The sequence below is a fragment of the Delphinapterus leucas genome, chromosome 4 (genome assembly GCF_059928025.1).
Source record: "Delphinapterus leucas isolate spDelLeu-1000000601 "Yukka" chromosome 4, BTC_Dleu_Yukka2, whole genome shotgun sequence".
NCBI classification, from domain to species: domain Eukaryota; kingdom Metazoa; phylum Chordata; class Mammalia; order Artiodactyla; family Monodontidae; genus Delphinapterus; species Delphinapterus leucas.
The window spans coordinates 65,520,762-65,536,999 of NC_143132.1; the positions used below are offsets into that span (position 1 = coordinate 65,520,762).

The 16,238-nt window shown below is 40.1% G+C and overlaps 1 protein-coding gene across 1 annotated transcript in view; it reads left to right on the plus strand.

Moving 5' to 3' along the window:
* The window catches only part of ARHGAP31 (Rho GTPase activating protein 31), a 117,459-nt gene that overhangs the window by 55,348 nt on the left and 45,873 nt on the right, over window positions 1–16,238 (plus strand). The window contains exons 2-3 of the mRNA XM_022559385.3: window positions 6,638–6,740; window positions 9,313–9,457. Of these exons, the coding sequence (XP_022415093.2) occupies window positions 6,638–6,740; window positions 9,313–9,457 (248 nt within the window). The remainder of the gene's footprint in view (window positions 1–6,637; window positions 6,741–9,312; window positions 9,458–16,238) is intronic.

Sequence of the window (16,238 nt, forward strand, 5' to 3'; positions counted from 1 at the left end):
GAGTATTCTTGGCTTCCTTGTGAAATACAATTGACCATATATTCTTGGGTTTATATCTGGGATCTTGGTTTTTTCCCACTGATCTTCTTTTCTGTTTTTATGCTAGTACCATAACGTTTTGTTTACTATAGCTTTATAGTATGGCTTGAAGTCAGGAAGTGTTTTTCATTTTTTTTATCAGCATATATTGCTTCTGTAACTTTTTCAAAAGGAACTTAAAAATAGATGTTAACCACTAGGTGTTGAACCCCTAAAAGCCATCACCACAGTAAGGTAGGGTGTGCAGTGGTAGAGTTTCAGGCATATGGATAGTCAAGGGCAAGGAACCAAACAGCTCTCCTTAAATGGTGCTTCCATACCTGGCCACTAACTCATGGGATCTGCTCTCTTGATGGGGAGGGTTTGAGTCAAGTGGGTGTAGCTTGGGGCTTTTCCTAAACTTCCTCCTCAGTGTGGTACCATGAAAAAAGCATGAGCTTTGGAGTCAGACAAACCTAGGTTTGGATCCCAACTCTGACACTTAGGAATTGTGATGTTGGGCAACTTGCCTAACCTCTCTGAGAATCAGCTTTCACATTTTCAAAATGGAGAATTTTATGTCTTTTGTGGATTGGCTATGATTATAGAATGGAGAATGCTGTTAAAAGAGAGAGAGAGAGAGAAAAAAAGCACCTCATGTAGTGCCTGGCACATTAAAAAGTGTTTTCCTCTTTGAAGGACCCAGATATCAATGGAGGACTGAAAACCCATCTGGAGAGTAATGACCAATCCCTTGTTTAGCAAAACATTTCAAGTGCTTGCGTTTTCAAAGCTATTCTAGATGAATGAGACAGAACTATCCTCATTGTCCCTAAAGAGCTCACAACTTAGTGATGGAGATAACATAGGTTCAGGCAACACCTAGCACTTAGTGCTGGATGAGAGCAGGTTTGCAATAAGTATTTGCTGAATTGGATTTTTTAATGAAAAGTTTTGGGGAAAGGTAAGATATTCTTATAGTTCAAAACTCAAAAGTATAAAAGAGTATACAATGAGGAGTCTCCCTCTTACTCATAGCCCTGGCCTCAGCTTCCCAGTTATTTTTCCCATAGGCAACTGAAGTTATCACTTTATCATGCATCCTTCCATAGATATTTAATGCATATACAAAGGAATTGTATAGCTGTTCTGTTATTCTCTCTTTTTAAAAAAGCAAATGCTTGTATACCATTACACTGGCCTGTGCCTCATTCTTTCTGCTTAACAATATATCTTGGAGACTGCTGTATATCAGTACATGAAAGTTTCCTCATTCTTTTTGATGACTATATAGTATTCCATTATATGGATATTCTATTATTTATATAAATAGCTTCCTATTGATGAACAATCTCATGCTATTAGAAAAATTGCTGCAATGAATAACCTTGTAGATACAGAAATGTTCTAGAATTGGAATAATGAAAAGGTTCTGAAATGTGATTGTTGCTTAACTGTCAATGTAGTGTAAACCACTTGATTATGTGCTTTAAATGGGTGAATTTTATGACATTTGATTTATATCTCAATTTTTTTTAAGTTTAGAGAAATAGAAAAAGAAACTTTACTCCAAGGAGGACGGGCTAAATCCTGACATCTTTAAAAAACAATTTTCCTTGGAAAATTGGAAAGCAGTTAATTTGCTTTTTGTAAAGAACAGAGAACATTATACTTTAAAAAATAAACACCACGAATTTTCAGACTTTTCTATAATTCTACGTTAGGTCAGGAGGAAGAGAGAAGAGGTTAAAACAGGGAGGAGAAAGAAGAATCAAAGAGGGAGAGTTGCAGGAGGACAGCGACCCCTCAGGCAAGCCAAGGCCCACAGAGGCTGGGAGGAGCGTGCTACAGGAGACATGGAGGCTCAGGAGACATGGAGACGCAGGAGAGATGGAGGCACAGGAGACATGGAGGTGCAGGAGATATGGAGGCTCAGGAGAGATGGAGGCGCAGGATCAAGGAAGGAGGGGACAGAAATACAGAGCAGGAGCTGGCAGAGGGAGAAGGTACAGGAGCCACTGTGATGACTCTTAGATTCCTGCGGAATGGAAAGCTGGGAAGCTCTCTGCTCACAACCAGAAATAATAGAAAAGTGATTGAAATCTTTACTTCATCTCTTAAAAAATGCCGTAGTAGAGCGGGCTTATTCACAGCACAGCAGAGCTGCCTGAAGCCCTCACTCTCTCCCCCGTGCACAGCAGGAGATTCTCAAAGATTTCTTCCCTGTTCAGCGGCTTGTCTCTCTCTGACTCTCCCCCTGCAAGTATCAATTCTTCATCCACCAGTGATCCTTGGTCCTTTCTATCACCTCAGTCAAGGTGATGAATATATCCATCATGCCCCAAAGTTTCCTCGACCCCTCTGCAGCTCCTGCCTCCTGCCTCTTCCCTGCTCTCTCCCGCTATAAATTAGTTTGCATTTTCCTGAGTTCTATGTGGATGGAATCATATAGCATGTACTCTTCTATAGAATGGCTTCTATCGCCCATATGCTATATCATCCCTTGTTATGGCTGAGTAGTAGTCCATTGTATATATGTACCACTAGACTTTACTCTGATGGTTAGGGATGCAGGACCCAGAGAGGGAATGAAATATGACCAGTACAGGACCTTAACAAAAATCCAGAATGGGGCGGGAGGAGTGCCATATTTCCCTAAAACACAAATGCAATTTGCACTGTGAAAGAATGAGGCTGCCATGATCACATAACTGATCAAATAAAACAGTGTTTGTTCCAATCTCCATCTCCAGATCTGATCAGATTCCAGCCATACAGGGAAGTGGGGTAGCTTAGCAGGCATTACCTCTGGGGGGATTCAGAGAAACGATTTGATTGCTGGCCTTTTCTGCCCTAAACCCTTGAAGAAGTTTGGAATTGAGGAAAGAAGTACCCCCACGTTATTTATGAGTATAAAATGACTTTTAGTTGTAGCAAGTTGGACCAAATGAAACAAAGGACTTTAAAACGTTTTGTAAATTGTAAAGCACAGATCAAAGGCAAAGCCTTCTTTTCCGTCAGAAACCACCTCAGGATTTATTTTGTGCTCTGATTAAAATTTAACGTTAAAGATCGCTGCTCCAGGAAAAACGAAACCAAACCAAACAAAAAAGGGTCTTAGAGAACCATCAGTGCGATAATTCAAAGAAGTCATAATGTTATATCATAATCCTCAACTGTGTGTACCTCTGTAGGAGGAGACTTAATGTTCTTTGGGTCCATGATAAATCCCACAGAACTAGTTCTGTGGCTCCAACCTTCTATAGCAACCTAAACAGACAATGGAGGCTTTCTTTCCATCTATACCTACTCGGCCATTTTGTATCAAGCTTCTATCCTGTCCAGAATCCTAGGGTGTCCCCAGTTTGGTTGGGCCCCAGGAACAACAGCCTAAAGAATTCTGAGACTTTGAGACGATACTCTTGGCAGCCCCTGCAACACCACCGACCAGTATTACCTTTAGAGCCTTGCTCCCCGAAGTATGGGCTGCAGACTGGCTGTATCTGAATCACCTGGTAATTTGCTAGAAATGCAAATTCTTGACTCCCTCCCTCCACCCTCCCATTGGAATCTGCATGTTAACAAGATCCCGGGGGTTTGTATCCACATTAAAATATGAGAAGCTCTGGTCTAGACAGTCGTTCTGCACCTTCAGCATGCATCAGAATCACCTGGGAAGCCACTGCTGCTGCTGGACTTATCTAGGGACCACAGTCTGAGAACCACTGCTCTGGCTCTAGAGCTGGATGATTACAGAGATCAAGTGGATCCTTTCCCATTTACTGAGTATGATGGAGAATTCCTACGTCTTCCAACTCGGCCCAAGATGAGAATCCAAGAAAGCTAACATGCCTCAGGGACCAGGACCATGGCCTTTTCCCTTGGGTTGTTTTAATATTGCCTCCTGGTTAAACAGAGCTGTGGACGAGAGGTTCTGGGGCCTCTGTACCAAATTTATGGCAGAGGCTCCATCCGGGAATGTGTTTTCCTCGCCTTTAAAACAAACGGACGCTGAGGTTATACAACTGAGAGCCATGCTACTGGGAGGTGGGTCTTTGAGAATGGGATAGGACAGATTGGTGACCCTGCACTGCCCGTCTGTGGAGTGTTCCTTATAGAAGCCCTTTGAGGCTGAGGCTTTTGTCTTTGAGTCCTGCTTGGGAATGTTCCGAGCTCTCAATCCACCTGTGCTGTGCAGCAGCCGTATACCTTGGTACAGACTCACATTGTGAAACACATCAAGGTCAAGCACAGTTCCAGGACTGCTGCCTTTGTATTATGAAGATACACCTCAATGCATAGAAAAGTGACCTTAACCAGAGAGGGACACAAAAGCCATTCTGAATAGGGAGGTGAGTGTTGACTTGTAAGACGTTGGTCAGCTCTACCCCAACTGCCCATCAGATGGGAGGCAGCAAACTGTTTTCACCAAGACTGAATCTCACAAATGATAAATTTACATCATCATATAGAAGCTTCAGATAGGAATAACTGTCATTGTAGAATGCTGCTTATATGCCAGGGTCTGTGCTAAGTATTTACAAGTATTACTTCAATCCTAGCTATGAGGTTAATATCACTGTTATCCTCATTTTACAGGTGTGGAAACTAAGAAATGGAATTATTGCATATTTTGCCCAAGGTTACAAAGGCAGTTTGGCATTCAAACTTGTGCTCTTGACCATGACCTTGCGTGGCAGGTTACAGAACAACATCTTGTTGTGGGTGGGAAAGAGTCGACCTACTGTGCACAATAGGGATTTTTTTTTTAAAAAACAATACAGCTTTTTTAAGCATGAGAACTCTGTTTGCTTATTTATTTATTTATAAAATTGATTTAGAGGCATGAGGCATAAATAGGGCTCTCACCAAGAACCCTATTTCATAAAATAGATCAAAGTATAGCTTTTCTAACTGAAGCCAGGCAGGGGCTCTGGACCCCTGCCCACACTCACAGCCCCTTCTCCACCACACCCACTCCTGCCCTGCATTCACACACAGGGAATAGTTCCACCTCTGTGGTCTCTGACCTCAATATTTCCAATCCCAACTTAACTTCCTGCCCTCTTTCCACCTTGGGTAACTAAGAAGCTTCTCACCAGTTGGTCATGAATGAAAGGGGCAAAACATGGATGTGTCCTGGAGAAGAAAGGCTCTGGGGATGCACAGCCTTTGAGAAGTGGGTGGAATACTTTCAGTCTGATGAATTTTACTCAGCACCTAAAATGATAGTTAGTGGTTGAAGGAAATGATGGGGGAGTTGTTTAGAAAGTATTGTAATAGAGAATCCAGGAAGAATGTTGAGCCTCAACACCTAGTATCTACCCATGTAAAAGGTCCAGTCCAGCTTAGTACTGTGTGTGGGTATGATCACGTGCATTAAGCATGAATGGGTTGGCTTTAGTCTAATCCAAGGCATTAAGGGACTGAGTATGTTTTGGGGGAGTGAGCACAGTGCTAACCCAAGCCCTGGTTCATGGAGTTCCCATACCACCTCTGTGCCTGAGGACTTCAGCACCCAAGGCTTTGGTAGTTCCAGACCATCTACAACAGTCTCACAGAGGGACCTCCGGTGGATCTGCCCAAGGACCAAAGTGGCAAGTGACTTGCCACTCTCTCCATGCCATCCAGAAGGTCTGTGGCTGCCATTCTGGGTCACTCATCTGGCTGGGTTGATCAAGTGCAGCCCCGAGGAGAGAACAGCATAGCCAGACCCTTCTACCCAGGCACTGGACTTCTAGAGTGGCAGGAATTTGAGAGGCCGTGTTGGTCCCTTATATGAGGTCCATTCTATCAATGACTGGTTTGACCCATTTGGTGGTGGTGCCGGCGGGGGCAGGGGGGAGGAGGAGGTTCTCACCTTTAAAAAAAAAAACACTTAACACCTTTAAATCACCTTTAACATTTTGGCAGATATTCTTCCAGTATTTTTTCCCTTTGCAGTTTTTTAAACATAGCTGAATTCACAGGGTATATTTGATTTTGTGCCTTGTTCTTGTTTTACCTACCTACATCATAAGCATTTTTCCATGTGTTAAATCACTTTTCATAAGCAACAAGTACTCTTGAGTGAGGTAAATAAATTTACCTGCCCCTTGGTTTCTTCATGTGTAGACTAGGCAAGAGCTCTCTAATTTTATCACACAACAGTCACCTAGAAGGCTTTTTAAAACACAGATTGCTGGGCGCCACCTCCAGAATTTCTGATTCAGTGGGTGTGAGTGGGGCCTGGGAATTTGCATTCCCAACAGGTTCCCAGGAGATGCTCGTGCTACTGGTCAGGGGACCACACTGGGAGAACCAGTGACATAAGGAGTGTTGTGGGATTTCCAAGGTCACTGCTGGTTTCAAAAATTTAAGTGTTAGCATATTTTACAAATTCTTAAAAAAAAAAGACCTAACTTTTAAAACACATGGGTTTTCTAAACTTTAACAAAACCCTATTTTTTTTTAAATATCAAAGAACATCATCTACCATTTACAAGTAATTGTTTCCACTTGTAGCTCATATGCATTCCATACTTACTTCTCTTTGAAGTACCTCGATTTTTAAAAGACTATCTTTAAAAGACAGTCAGACTTATACCTAATACTTTATTTTTTCTTTTCCTTTGCATAGTTCCATATGTATTGAAGAGCTGTGCAGAATTTATAGAGACTCACGGCATTGTGGATGGAATTTATCGGCTTTCAGGAGTCACCTCAAACATACAACGGCTAAGGTAAGCCAAAGAATAGCCCCCCAAAGGATTCTCCCATGATCCTTCCTCTGTCCATACCTCTATCTGCAGGTGTTGGGGGTATTAAAAACTGAAGGGATTGAGGGAAGGATGGCAGGGCAGAAGATCAAGTGCTGATGTTTTCAGATGCCTAACTCTTCTAAATCTAATCGGGAAGCTCACCAATCTGATGTAATTCTTTCCAACAAAAACTCCTGAGGGCTTTTCATCTGTTCCTATGTCTTGCACCAGATTTATCCCTCTTAGGTAGATTCAATTGAACTCAAATGATTTAAATTGCAAGTTGAGAAAAAATGATTTATTATTACTCACTTGCCTGCCCACAGCTCAGATCCCCATTACATGGTATTCAGAACTTGCAGGTCATCGTGAGTTTTTCTGTTGGCACACACTCAACATTTGATATTTAGTCTGGTCGAGAAATCAGAAGTCTGCATGATTGTGCATTTCTCTAATTGATGCCTGTATTTTTAAAATTATTGATAGAGGAACTATTTCCAATTCTATGGATTTATCCTAAACAATTCTAAAATGCATCCTAGAATTTTTTGGAAGAAATTTCTATCACAATGAATTAAGAGGACAGTAGTCTTCTTTATATGTATTATATCTGTAAAATAAAGGGAGTGTATATAGTGTATATATAGAATATATACATTATATATAATATATGTACTGTTCCATGACTAAAAGAATAGGTTTATGTATTTTGAATATTGTTCTTTAATACAAAAAGAACATATTTTAATGTATTTATTATATATTCTTTAGTTACAAATGTAGACTTTTCAAATAAAACATTCTTGTTACAAGATTAATATGTAAAACTTACATGTGCAGGTAATTCATTTTTTTATCTTCTTCCTCCTATTTAGTTTTCTCCCCTCGTCCTCAAATCTCAATTGTCATGAAACTATACCAAAGGAATAAAACATTCTTTTTACTCCCAGAGAAGTGATAGCTGTTAAAAAATAACTGGTTTATTGCAGCCAAAGGTTTTTAACAGATCTATGTGCTTACATCATTTCACTAATTTATTCATGTGACATTTTTCAGAGTTTCAACAGCAAGTATTTTTAACAGTTTACTCTTAGCTCTGAAACATACTTACACAGTAGCTGGTATCGTGGAAGGACATTTGGACAATGGCCAATTCTTTTTCACTTAAGGACTGACCTTAGCCTTGACAAGGGAAATTTCTGGCTAACTAAATAAGCTCTAGATTGTTTGTGTTCTGCCCTCGTAAGAAAAACACATACCTATGAATTTGAGGCCATTGCATGGTTTGCTTTTCAAGGCCTCACTCAGTTCCTGTCAGGTTCTGACAGCATCAGGGATTTCCCTTCCCTTTATTAAAGGGGCAGAACCCGACTACAGGAGAATGGGCAGCAAGCTGTTTCAAGATGCTGGTTCTGAGAGTCTTGTTGACTTTGTCACTACATGTTTGACCAAATGAATACTCTCAAGAAAGCTAACTTCTCTTCTGCATTAAAGCTCAGATTTATCATCTTTTAAATATATATATATATTTTTAATAAATTTATTTATTTATTTATTATTTATTTTTGGCTGCATTGGGGTCTTCGTTGCTGCACGAGGCTTTCTCTAGCTGCGGCGAGCGGGGGCCGCTCCCCGTTGCGGTGCCCGGGCTTCTCTTGCTGCGAAGCTCAGGCTCTAGGGCGCGGGCCCCAGTGGGTGTGGCTCGTGGGCTCCAGAGCGCAGGCTCATCAGCTGTGGCGCATGGGCCTAGTTGCTCCGCGGCACGTGGGATCTTCCCGGACCAGGGCTCAAACCCGCGTACCCTGCATTGACAGGCGGACTCCCAACCACTGAGCCACCAGGGAAGCCCTAAATAGATTTTTAACTTGTAAGTATATATTATTTGAGGCAGTATATTCATGTAACCTTGTTAGTAAATGGTTTTTTTAATTAGAAATGAGGCCTGGAATCTGACGATGCTCCCAAGCACCCCACTATAGGTTGTTTAAGAAGATATTTGTAAGCTCATTTGTCCTGTGGGAGCCACTATCAAGCAGCCTAGAAGTTTCCATTCAGCATCAAAGGGAGAGTTGATTGAAGTTCTCAAACCTTGAGTTTGAGTCTCCAGATAAAACAAGTTTGCTGACATGAATATGTGGACGTGAATGATAACAATCTGACTCACCCTGGTTTTGGTCTCTCCTCCAAGAAAGAGAAGTTCATTTAAAACAATATTTTGGAAAAACTGAACTCTCAACAGGGTTTTTGGAAAATTGTTTTCATATTTCCCCACTGTTCATAATTGAGACTACAGACATAATGCCATGAGAAATCCATTTGTAAATGGGATTATGTCTTTCTAATTACAGCAGCTTCTGCAGGGAAGATCCAGACCTGAAGTGGAAATCTTTCCTGTAGCTTCCTTGTGCCTGAAATAGAAGGTCTTTTTGAGTCAAGGTCAAAAATATGGTCAAATCAGCAGTTTAGGGTCTTTTTACCCCCTAAGCAACCAAGTAGCTGCTGACATAGAACACATGTTCCTGGGATTGTTATGTCTCTGTCTGTGTTGTTTCAGGCAAGAGTTTGGCTCAGATCAATGTCCAGATCTGACAAGGGAAGTGTACCTCCAGGACATCCACTGTGTGGGCTCCCTCTGCAAGCTCTACTTTAGGGAGCTGCCCAACCCCCTCCTGACTTATGAGCTCTATGAGAAATTCACGGTGAGTGTTTGGATTTCCTTTATGGTTACTGGGTGGGATGCATGGATGGGCCAAGGAAAGTTTCAGCACTAAACTTACAATAATAATACTCGCCAGATGGTTGCCATTATCTTCGTGATGGAAGCAGGATGGTACAGTGAGGAAAGTAAGGTAGTGGGACTGTTTGCTAAATTTTTCCTTTCTTCAATTTTCAGAATCATGTTTGTTTGTGTGTAAGAACTGGGTTAAATCATCTCCACATTTATGTAACCAAATGCGTGTCATTATATAGGGAGGAAACTAAGAACCAGAGAATGAAGTGACTGGCCCAAGGTCACTCTGCCCCCTAGCAGGACAGGAACCTGAGGCTCCAGATGCTACCCCCCGTGGCTAATTCATTTCGGGCTATTCCTTCTATGTTTCTTTTGGGGGTTGCACAAAGAGGTAGGTGGGTAGAGAAGGGAGAGAGAACAAACAGAAGTCAACAGAGAGGTCAGAAAGCTGGGAAGAGAAAAGATTCTGGGAAAAGCAGCCGACAGGGAGTGCAGGTTAGGCCAGTGAGTTGGATTGGTGGAGGATGGATGGGCAAGAGCAGAACACCTATATAGCAGCTGTATGGTCACCAAATAGGGTCCCCAAAGGAAAATGAGAAAGGAGAATAAATGCTTAGAGCATGTCTTTTTAAAAAAAAAAAAACTTTATTTGAGTATAATTGCTTTACAATGATGTGTTAGTTTCTGCTTTATAACAAAATGAATCAGTTATACACATACATATGTCCCCATATCTCTTCCCTCTTGTGTCTCCCTCCCTCCCACCCTTAGAGCATGTCTTTAAAGACAGCATTAAAAATAGGGCTTGGACATTTGGCTGCAGGTGGGGAGGTGCAGAGTAGGTGAAGAGTTGGGTTTAACCAAGCTAGAAAAAGAGGAGGAGGGATATGAGAGTGTGTGCAAGGGAGTGATTGAAATAATTGACCATAGAAATTTGTCTGGATAAGAAGGGAAATGAGGGCCTAAGGCAGGTAACAATGAAAAATTAGATCAATAGGTCATTCATCCCAGTAAGGTCAGCAGACTGTTGGAGTAGGGTGGTCAGAGGGGATGTTTGAAATTAAGGTTATGAAGGAGTTGCAATTATTGGTAAGGACCAGATCTAGGCTCTAACCCTGGGAAGGAATCTTTCTTATGGCTCTTGTAATGAACTTATTTTGAGCATATAAATGTTCTTCAGTTTGAAATTATATAGGGATAAATGAATGCTTTTTAAAAATTGGGCGTGTACCATTAAAATAGATTTAGGAGTTTTCAGTGATACAGGGAAACACTCACTATGATAACTGGAAAAAGCAGGTACACAGTTGTATATTAAGACATGATTAAAAAGAAAGATGTTCACAAGATTAATAGCTATTTATTTCAATGATGGGATTATAGATAGTTTTCCCTGCTTCTTTATACTTTAACTTTCAAAATCTTATCCACTAAAAATACATTAATTTTTTAAAAATAAATATATATATTTATTTATTTATTTTTTGCTGCATTGGGTCTTTGTTGCTGCGTGCGGGCTTTCCTTAGTTGTGGTGAGCAGGGGCTACTCTTCGTTGCGGTGCGTGGGCTTATTGCGGTGGCTTCTCTTGTTGCGGAGCACGGGCTCTAGAGCACAGGCTTAGTAGTTGAGGTGCACGGGCTTAGTTGCTCCGCAGCATGTGGGATCTTACCGGACCAGGGCTTGAACCCATGTCCCCTGCATTGGCAGGCAGATTCTTAACCACTGTGCCACCAGGGAAGCCCCCCATTAATTTTTTAATTAAAAAAATATTAGGTCAAAACATACAAACAAACAAAAGTGGGCATAAATGTTGACCACTTGAAAAGCCAGCATAAACCAGCTGAGGGGACTCTTAAAGATCTAAGAGGACCTTGAGATCTAAGGCAGAAGGCAAATGAGCCTCCACTCTGCATGGCTAAGTCATTAATAACGGCAGCCTTTGACCCTCCAACTACAGAGGAGTCTTTCCTGGGAACCAGGAGGAAAGGTTGTGGGTCTTGTGTGTCTGTCAGATTATCATCATCATCATGATATATAATACTCAATAAAAATAATCATCCTCAATAAAAGACAATTTGGAAAATGGGGGAAAGTAGAAAGGAAACCTTGGTCTCTCTTCTTAAAGACCAGAGACAACTGCGCTTAACACAGGGTTATTTCCTTCATTCTTTTACTCTTTGCATAGTGTTTTTGTTGTGTTCTGTTTTTCTAAACCAAACTAACTTTTTATTGTAAACATTAAAGCAATCCAGAAGAATATAAAGGAGAAAGTATAAATCACCTGAAATCTCACGTCCTAGGCATATTTTCTATTAGCATTTCAGGAGACATCCTTACGGATCTCTCTGTCTCTCTCTCTCTGTCTCTCCCGTTCTCTCTCCCAACTTTTGTTCCTCAATACTACATATTGCTGTTTTGGAATGGTGCTAATTCAACAATGTGACCATCTTTCCATGGTAACAAATACAGAGAGGCACTCTTTTTACAGCGTATTCTCTCATACACCTGATGATTTCTTAAACCAGTTTCCTACTGATGGACATTTAGACTTTTTGTTTCTTTCTTTCTTCTTCTTTTTATTTTTTTTTCTTTTGGGCCGCACCATGCAGCCTGTGAGATTTTAGTTCCCCAACCAGGGATCAAACCCACGCCCCCTGCAGTGGAAGTCTTAACCGCTGGACTGCCAGGGAAGTCCCAGGACTTTTTGTTTCTGAACATTTTGCTTTTTATAAACAACATTATAGTGAACATTTTTGTACATATATCTTTATACTTTTGTCTGTTTATATCCTTATGAAAAATATCACAGAAAAAGATTTACTGAGTAAAAAGTGCTTATTTAAAATTTTGTCACACGTTGCCAAATGGTTCTGTAGAGAGACAAGAATGTTCTTTTTCCTGCAGCCTTGCCAACACTGAGTATTTTCAATTTGTTAAACTGTTTGACAATCTCAGTCAACCAAAAATATATCTTACTGTTCTTTTAATTTGTGCGTAAGACTTTCTTGTTTGTTTTCTGCATAGTTTTAGTCTTCATATCACTATACAGTTTCATCCTTGAATAAGACAACAATATCATCACGTTAACTAACTGAATGAGTCTAATTTAACTAAATTTCATTCTACAATAGATGGGGGTAGATAGGAATTCTTGTCTAGAGACTTGAGAAATACAAGTTTCTTCTTAGATCTTGTTTAGAGGCTCAGAAGAAAACCCATGCTGATCTCTCCCTACTTGTGTTCCCTGACATTGCTAATCATTCTATCTCCCACAGCGACAAAAAATACCAAAGCAATGTTATTGTCCACTGGTCGTCAAATCTCAAGAAAACTTAACATTGTATTTAAACATAGTTTAGTGACACTAAGAAATAAAATAAAAATGTTTTGTTGTGACAACTGAGTTCTACATACGTAGGACCTAGTGATGTTAACTATGTAGAAAAATTTATCATTGAGTAGATTGCTTTGATCACGGTGACGAATTATGAAAATATAAGCAAACCTTCTACAGGGACATGGGAACAGCTCTATCACATTGTCACGCATTCTTACAGTGATTTATTTAAACTCACTTGCACAGCTGAAGTAGAATAACATTTCAATGGAATATAACAGAATTAGAAAAATATTAATAGAATAATAATAATTATGATATCTGCCACTTATTGAGTGCTTACAACATGATAAGCTTATTACAAATATTATTTCATTCAATCCTCAAATAACTCTGTGAAGTAGGTTTTATTGCCTCTTTTACAGATGAGTAAATTGAGGCTCTGAGTGACTTTTGCCTGGGTTTGTACAGCTAGTAAATGGAAGTAAAGATTTAACATTCTGTCTCAGAACTACCACACTATTTTCAAAATAGATTTAACAGCTCTTAAATAGGCTCAGGTATTAAATAATTTAATATGAAATAAGGAAAACATCCCAAACTGGTGAAGGAACAATTCAATAAACAATGTTAGGAAAATTGGCTAAGTGTTGGGAAAGGGGAGAACTCAAGTTACATTCTTACCATTTAGCGAATTTCAGGGTGGAGAAGGGCTTTCTAAGAATAAAAGCAAAGGAAAAAAAAATCACCAAAGACAAATTTAACAAACTAAACTACATATAGATTATTGTTTTCTCTATTTAAAAATACATTAATAGGGCTTCCCTGGTGGTGCAGTGGTTAAGAATCCGCCTGCCAATGCAGGGGACACGGGTTCGAGTTCTGGTCCAGGAAGATCCCACATGCCGCCCACATGCAGCAACCAAGACCCAACACAGCCAAAAATAATAAAATAAATAAATTTAAAAATACATTAACAAAATTAAAAGGCAAATGACTATGGAAAACATTTACAGTAAAGATGGCAGGAGATTAATATTTTTAATTATATAAAACTCCTACCTATCAATAAAAAATAAACAGATAACACCCTGAAAAACAAATGAGCAAAGAACCTCAACAGACAATTCATAGAAGAAATATAATTATTTAAAAAGTATAAATGGGGAATTCCCTGGCAGTCCAAGGGTTAGGACTCTGCTCTCTCAGTGCCGAGGCCCCAGATTCAATCCCTGGTTGGGGAACTAAGATTCCACAAGCCTCGCAGCCAGTAAATTAATTAATTAATTAATTTAAAAAAACAACTTAAAAAATATAAATGTATTAGAAAAATATATCTGCATATTAAAGAAACATTTTTTAAATGTTAGTATTTCATGCTGCCTAGCCTGTGGTGACACTGGCTCTTTCATAGTTTTCTATTGCAAGTGTAAATTGGCTGGACATTGCAGAAAGTCATTTGAAATTACTATCAAGAGTCCTAAAATGCTCATATTTTTTAATACAGTAACTCTGTTCTAGGACTCCATTCTAAGATAATAATCAGATGTGCACACAAATAATTGATTTACAAATATTTCACTGCCATATTACAATAACAAAACTGGGGAGTATCTACACGTCTGACACTAAGGGATGGGTTAAATAAATGATAATAACTCTATTGTTTTCAATCCTGTGTAGCTGTGAAAAGTCATATTTCTGAAGACTATTTGCTGTCCATAATATAAAGTTAAATGGAAAAAAGCAGTATAGGCAACTAAATAGGAAATGATGCCAGTGTTCATATTTGGTGCTGGGGAGCCCAGACACATTGCTTCCTTTAATGCTTCACATGTGAGTAGGTTAATAGTAGTTATGTCTGGGTGGTGGGATAGCAGGTGCTTTTTATTTCCTTCCAGTACATGTATTAGTTTCATGAGGCTGCTGTAACAAATTACCACAGGCTTGGTAGCTTAAACAACAGAAAGTTATTCTCTCACAGTTCCAGAGTGCAGAAGTCTGAAATCAGTTTCACTGGGCTGAAGTCAAGGTGTCAGCAGGGCCATGGTCCTTACAGAGACTCGAGGGGGAAATCTGTTCCTTGCCTCCTCCAGCTTCTGGTGGCTGCTGGCATGCCTGGGCTTGTGGCTGCATCACTCCCATCTTTGCCTCCGTGGTCACACTGCCTTCTCCTGTCTGTGTCAAATCTCCTTCTGCTTCCCTCTTTTAAGGATACCTGTGACTGGATTTAGGGCCCACCTGGATAATCCACGAGAATCTCCTGATCTCAAAAGCCTTAACTTAATCACACCTGCAAAGACTCTTTTTCCAAATAAGGTAACATTTACAGGTTCTAGAGATTAGGATCTGATATCTTTGGAAGCAACTCTTCAACCTACTACACTACATTTTATTTTTATCAGAAGAAAAGTTTATTTTAGGAAAAACTCAATTTGGGTCAGATTGATTTAGCTAAAATTGTTACACCCAAGGTAGAGAAAAGTTGCTGCTTCAGGATTTTTAGAGAAGGCAGTTTAGAGAGGTATTAAATTTTATATTGAAATTACATCTTTGTGTATCAGTCTCCTTCATTGAACTGTAAGCTTCCTGAGGACAGAAACTGTATTTATTTTATTCATTATTGTGCTTCCTTTCCCTGCTCTCCAGCTACTGGAGAATGTTGTGACTGTTACCTAGTAAACATTTGCTGGCAGGTTGCTTGACCCACACATGTCATCTGAAGTGTCACTGGGGGTGGACCACTGGTGTGTGGCATCAGGCAGAGGCTGACTGGCTGTGAGCTCAAGATAGCTGCCAATGGGGCAGCAGCCAACTGTCCTGGGTTGCCAGGGATTCCCCTACTTTTAACTCTGAAAAGTCCTATGTCCCAGGAAACTCCTCAATCTCAGGCAAACTCTGCAGATTGGTCACCCTGCCAGGAGCCAAAAGTTGAGGGGAATTGTCTCAGCAAACCTGGTGCTCCTCATTCAGAAGGTTTGGTTCTCGATGGTACTGTCCTGGAAGTGTGGCCAAAATGAGACTTTCTGGCATTTTCAAATGCAAAGCAAAATACGGACTCATTCACTTACTCATTTCATATAACAAATGTCTGTTGAGCACCTGCTATGTATACCAGGCAGGCACAGTTCCAGGTGCTGGGGGTTTAATGGTAAGCAAGACAGATAAAATCCTTCCTCTCGTGAAACTTACATTTTAATGAAGGAGATAGATGATAAATGAATTTAAAGCATAGCTCTATAATCTGAACTGTTGATAAGCAATACGAAGCCAGTTAATGCAGAGTACAGGGCAGAGAATGATGGGGACTGCTATTTTTGGTAGGATAATCAAAGGTCTATGAGGTGATATTTAAACAGAGACAAGGATGAAGTGAGGGAACAATTTGTGCAAATATCTGGTGAAAGAAGG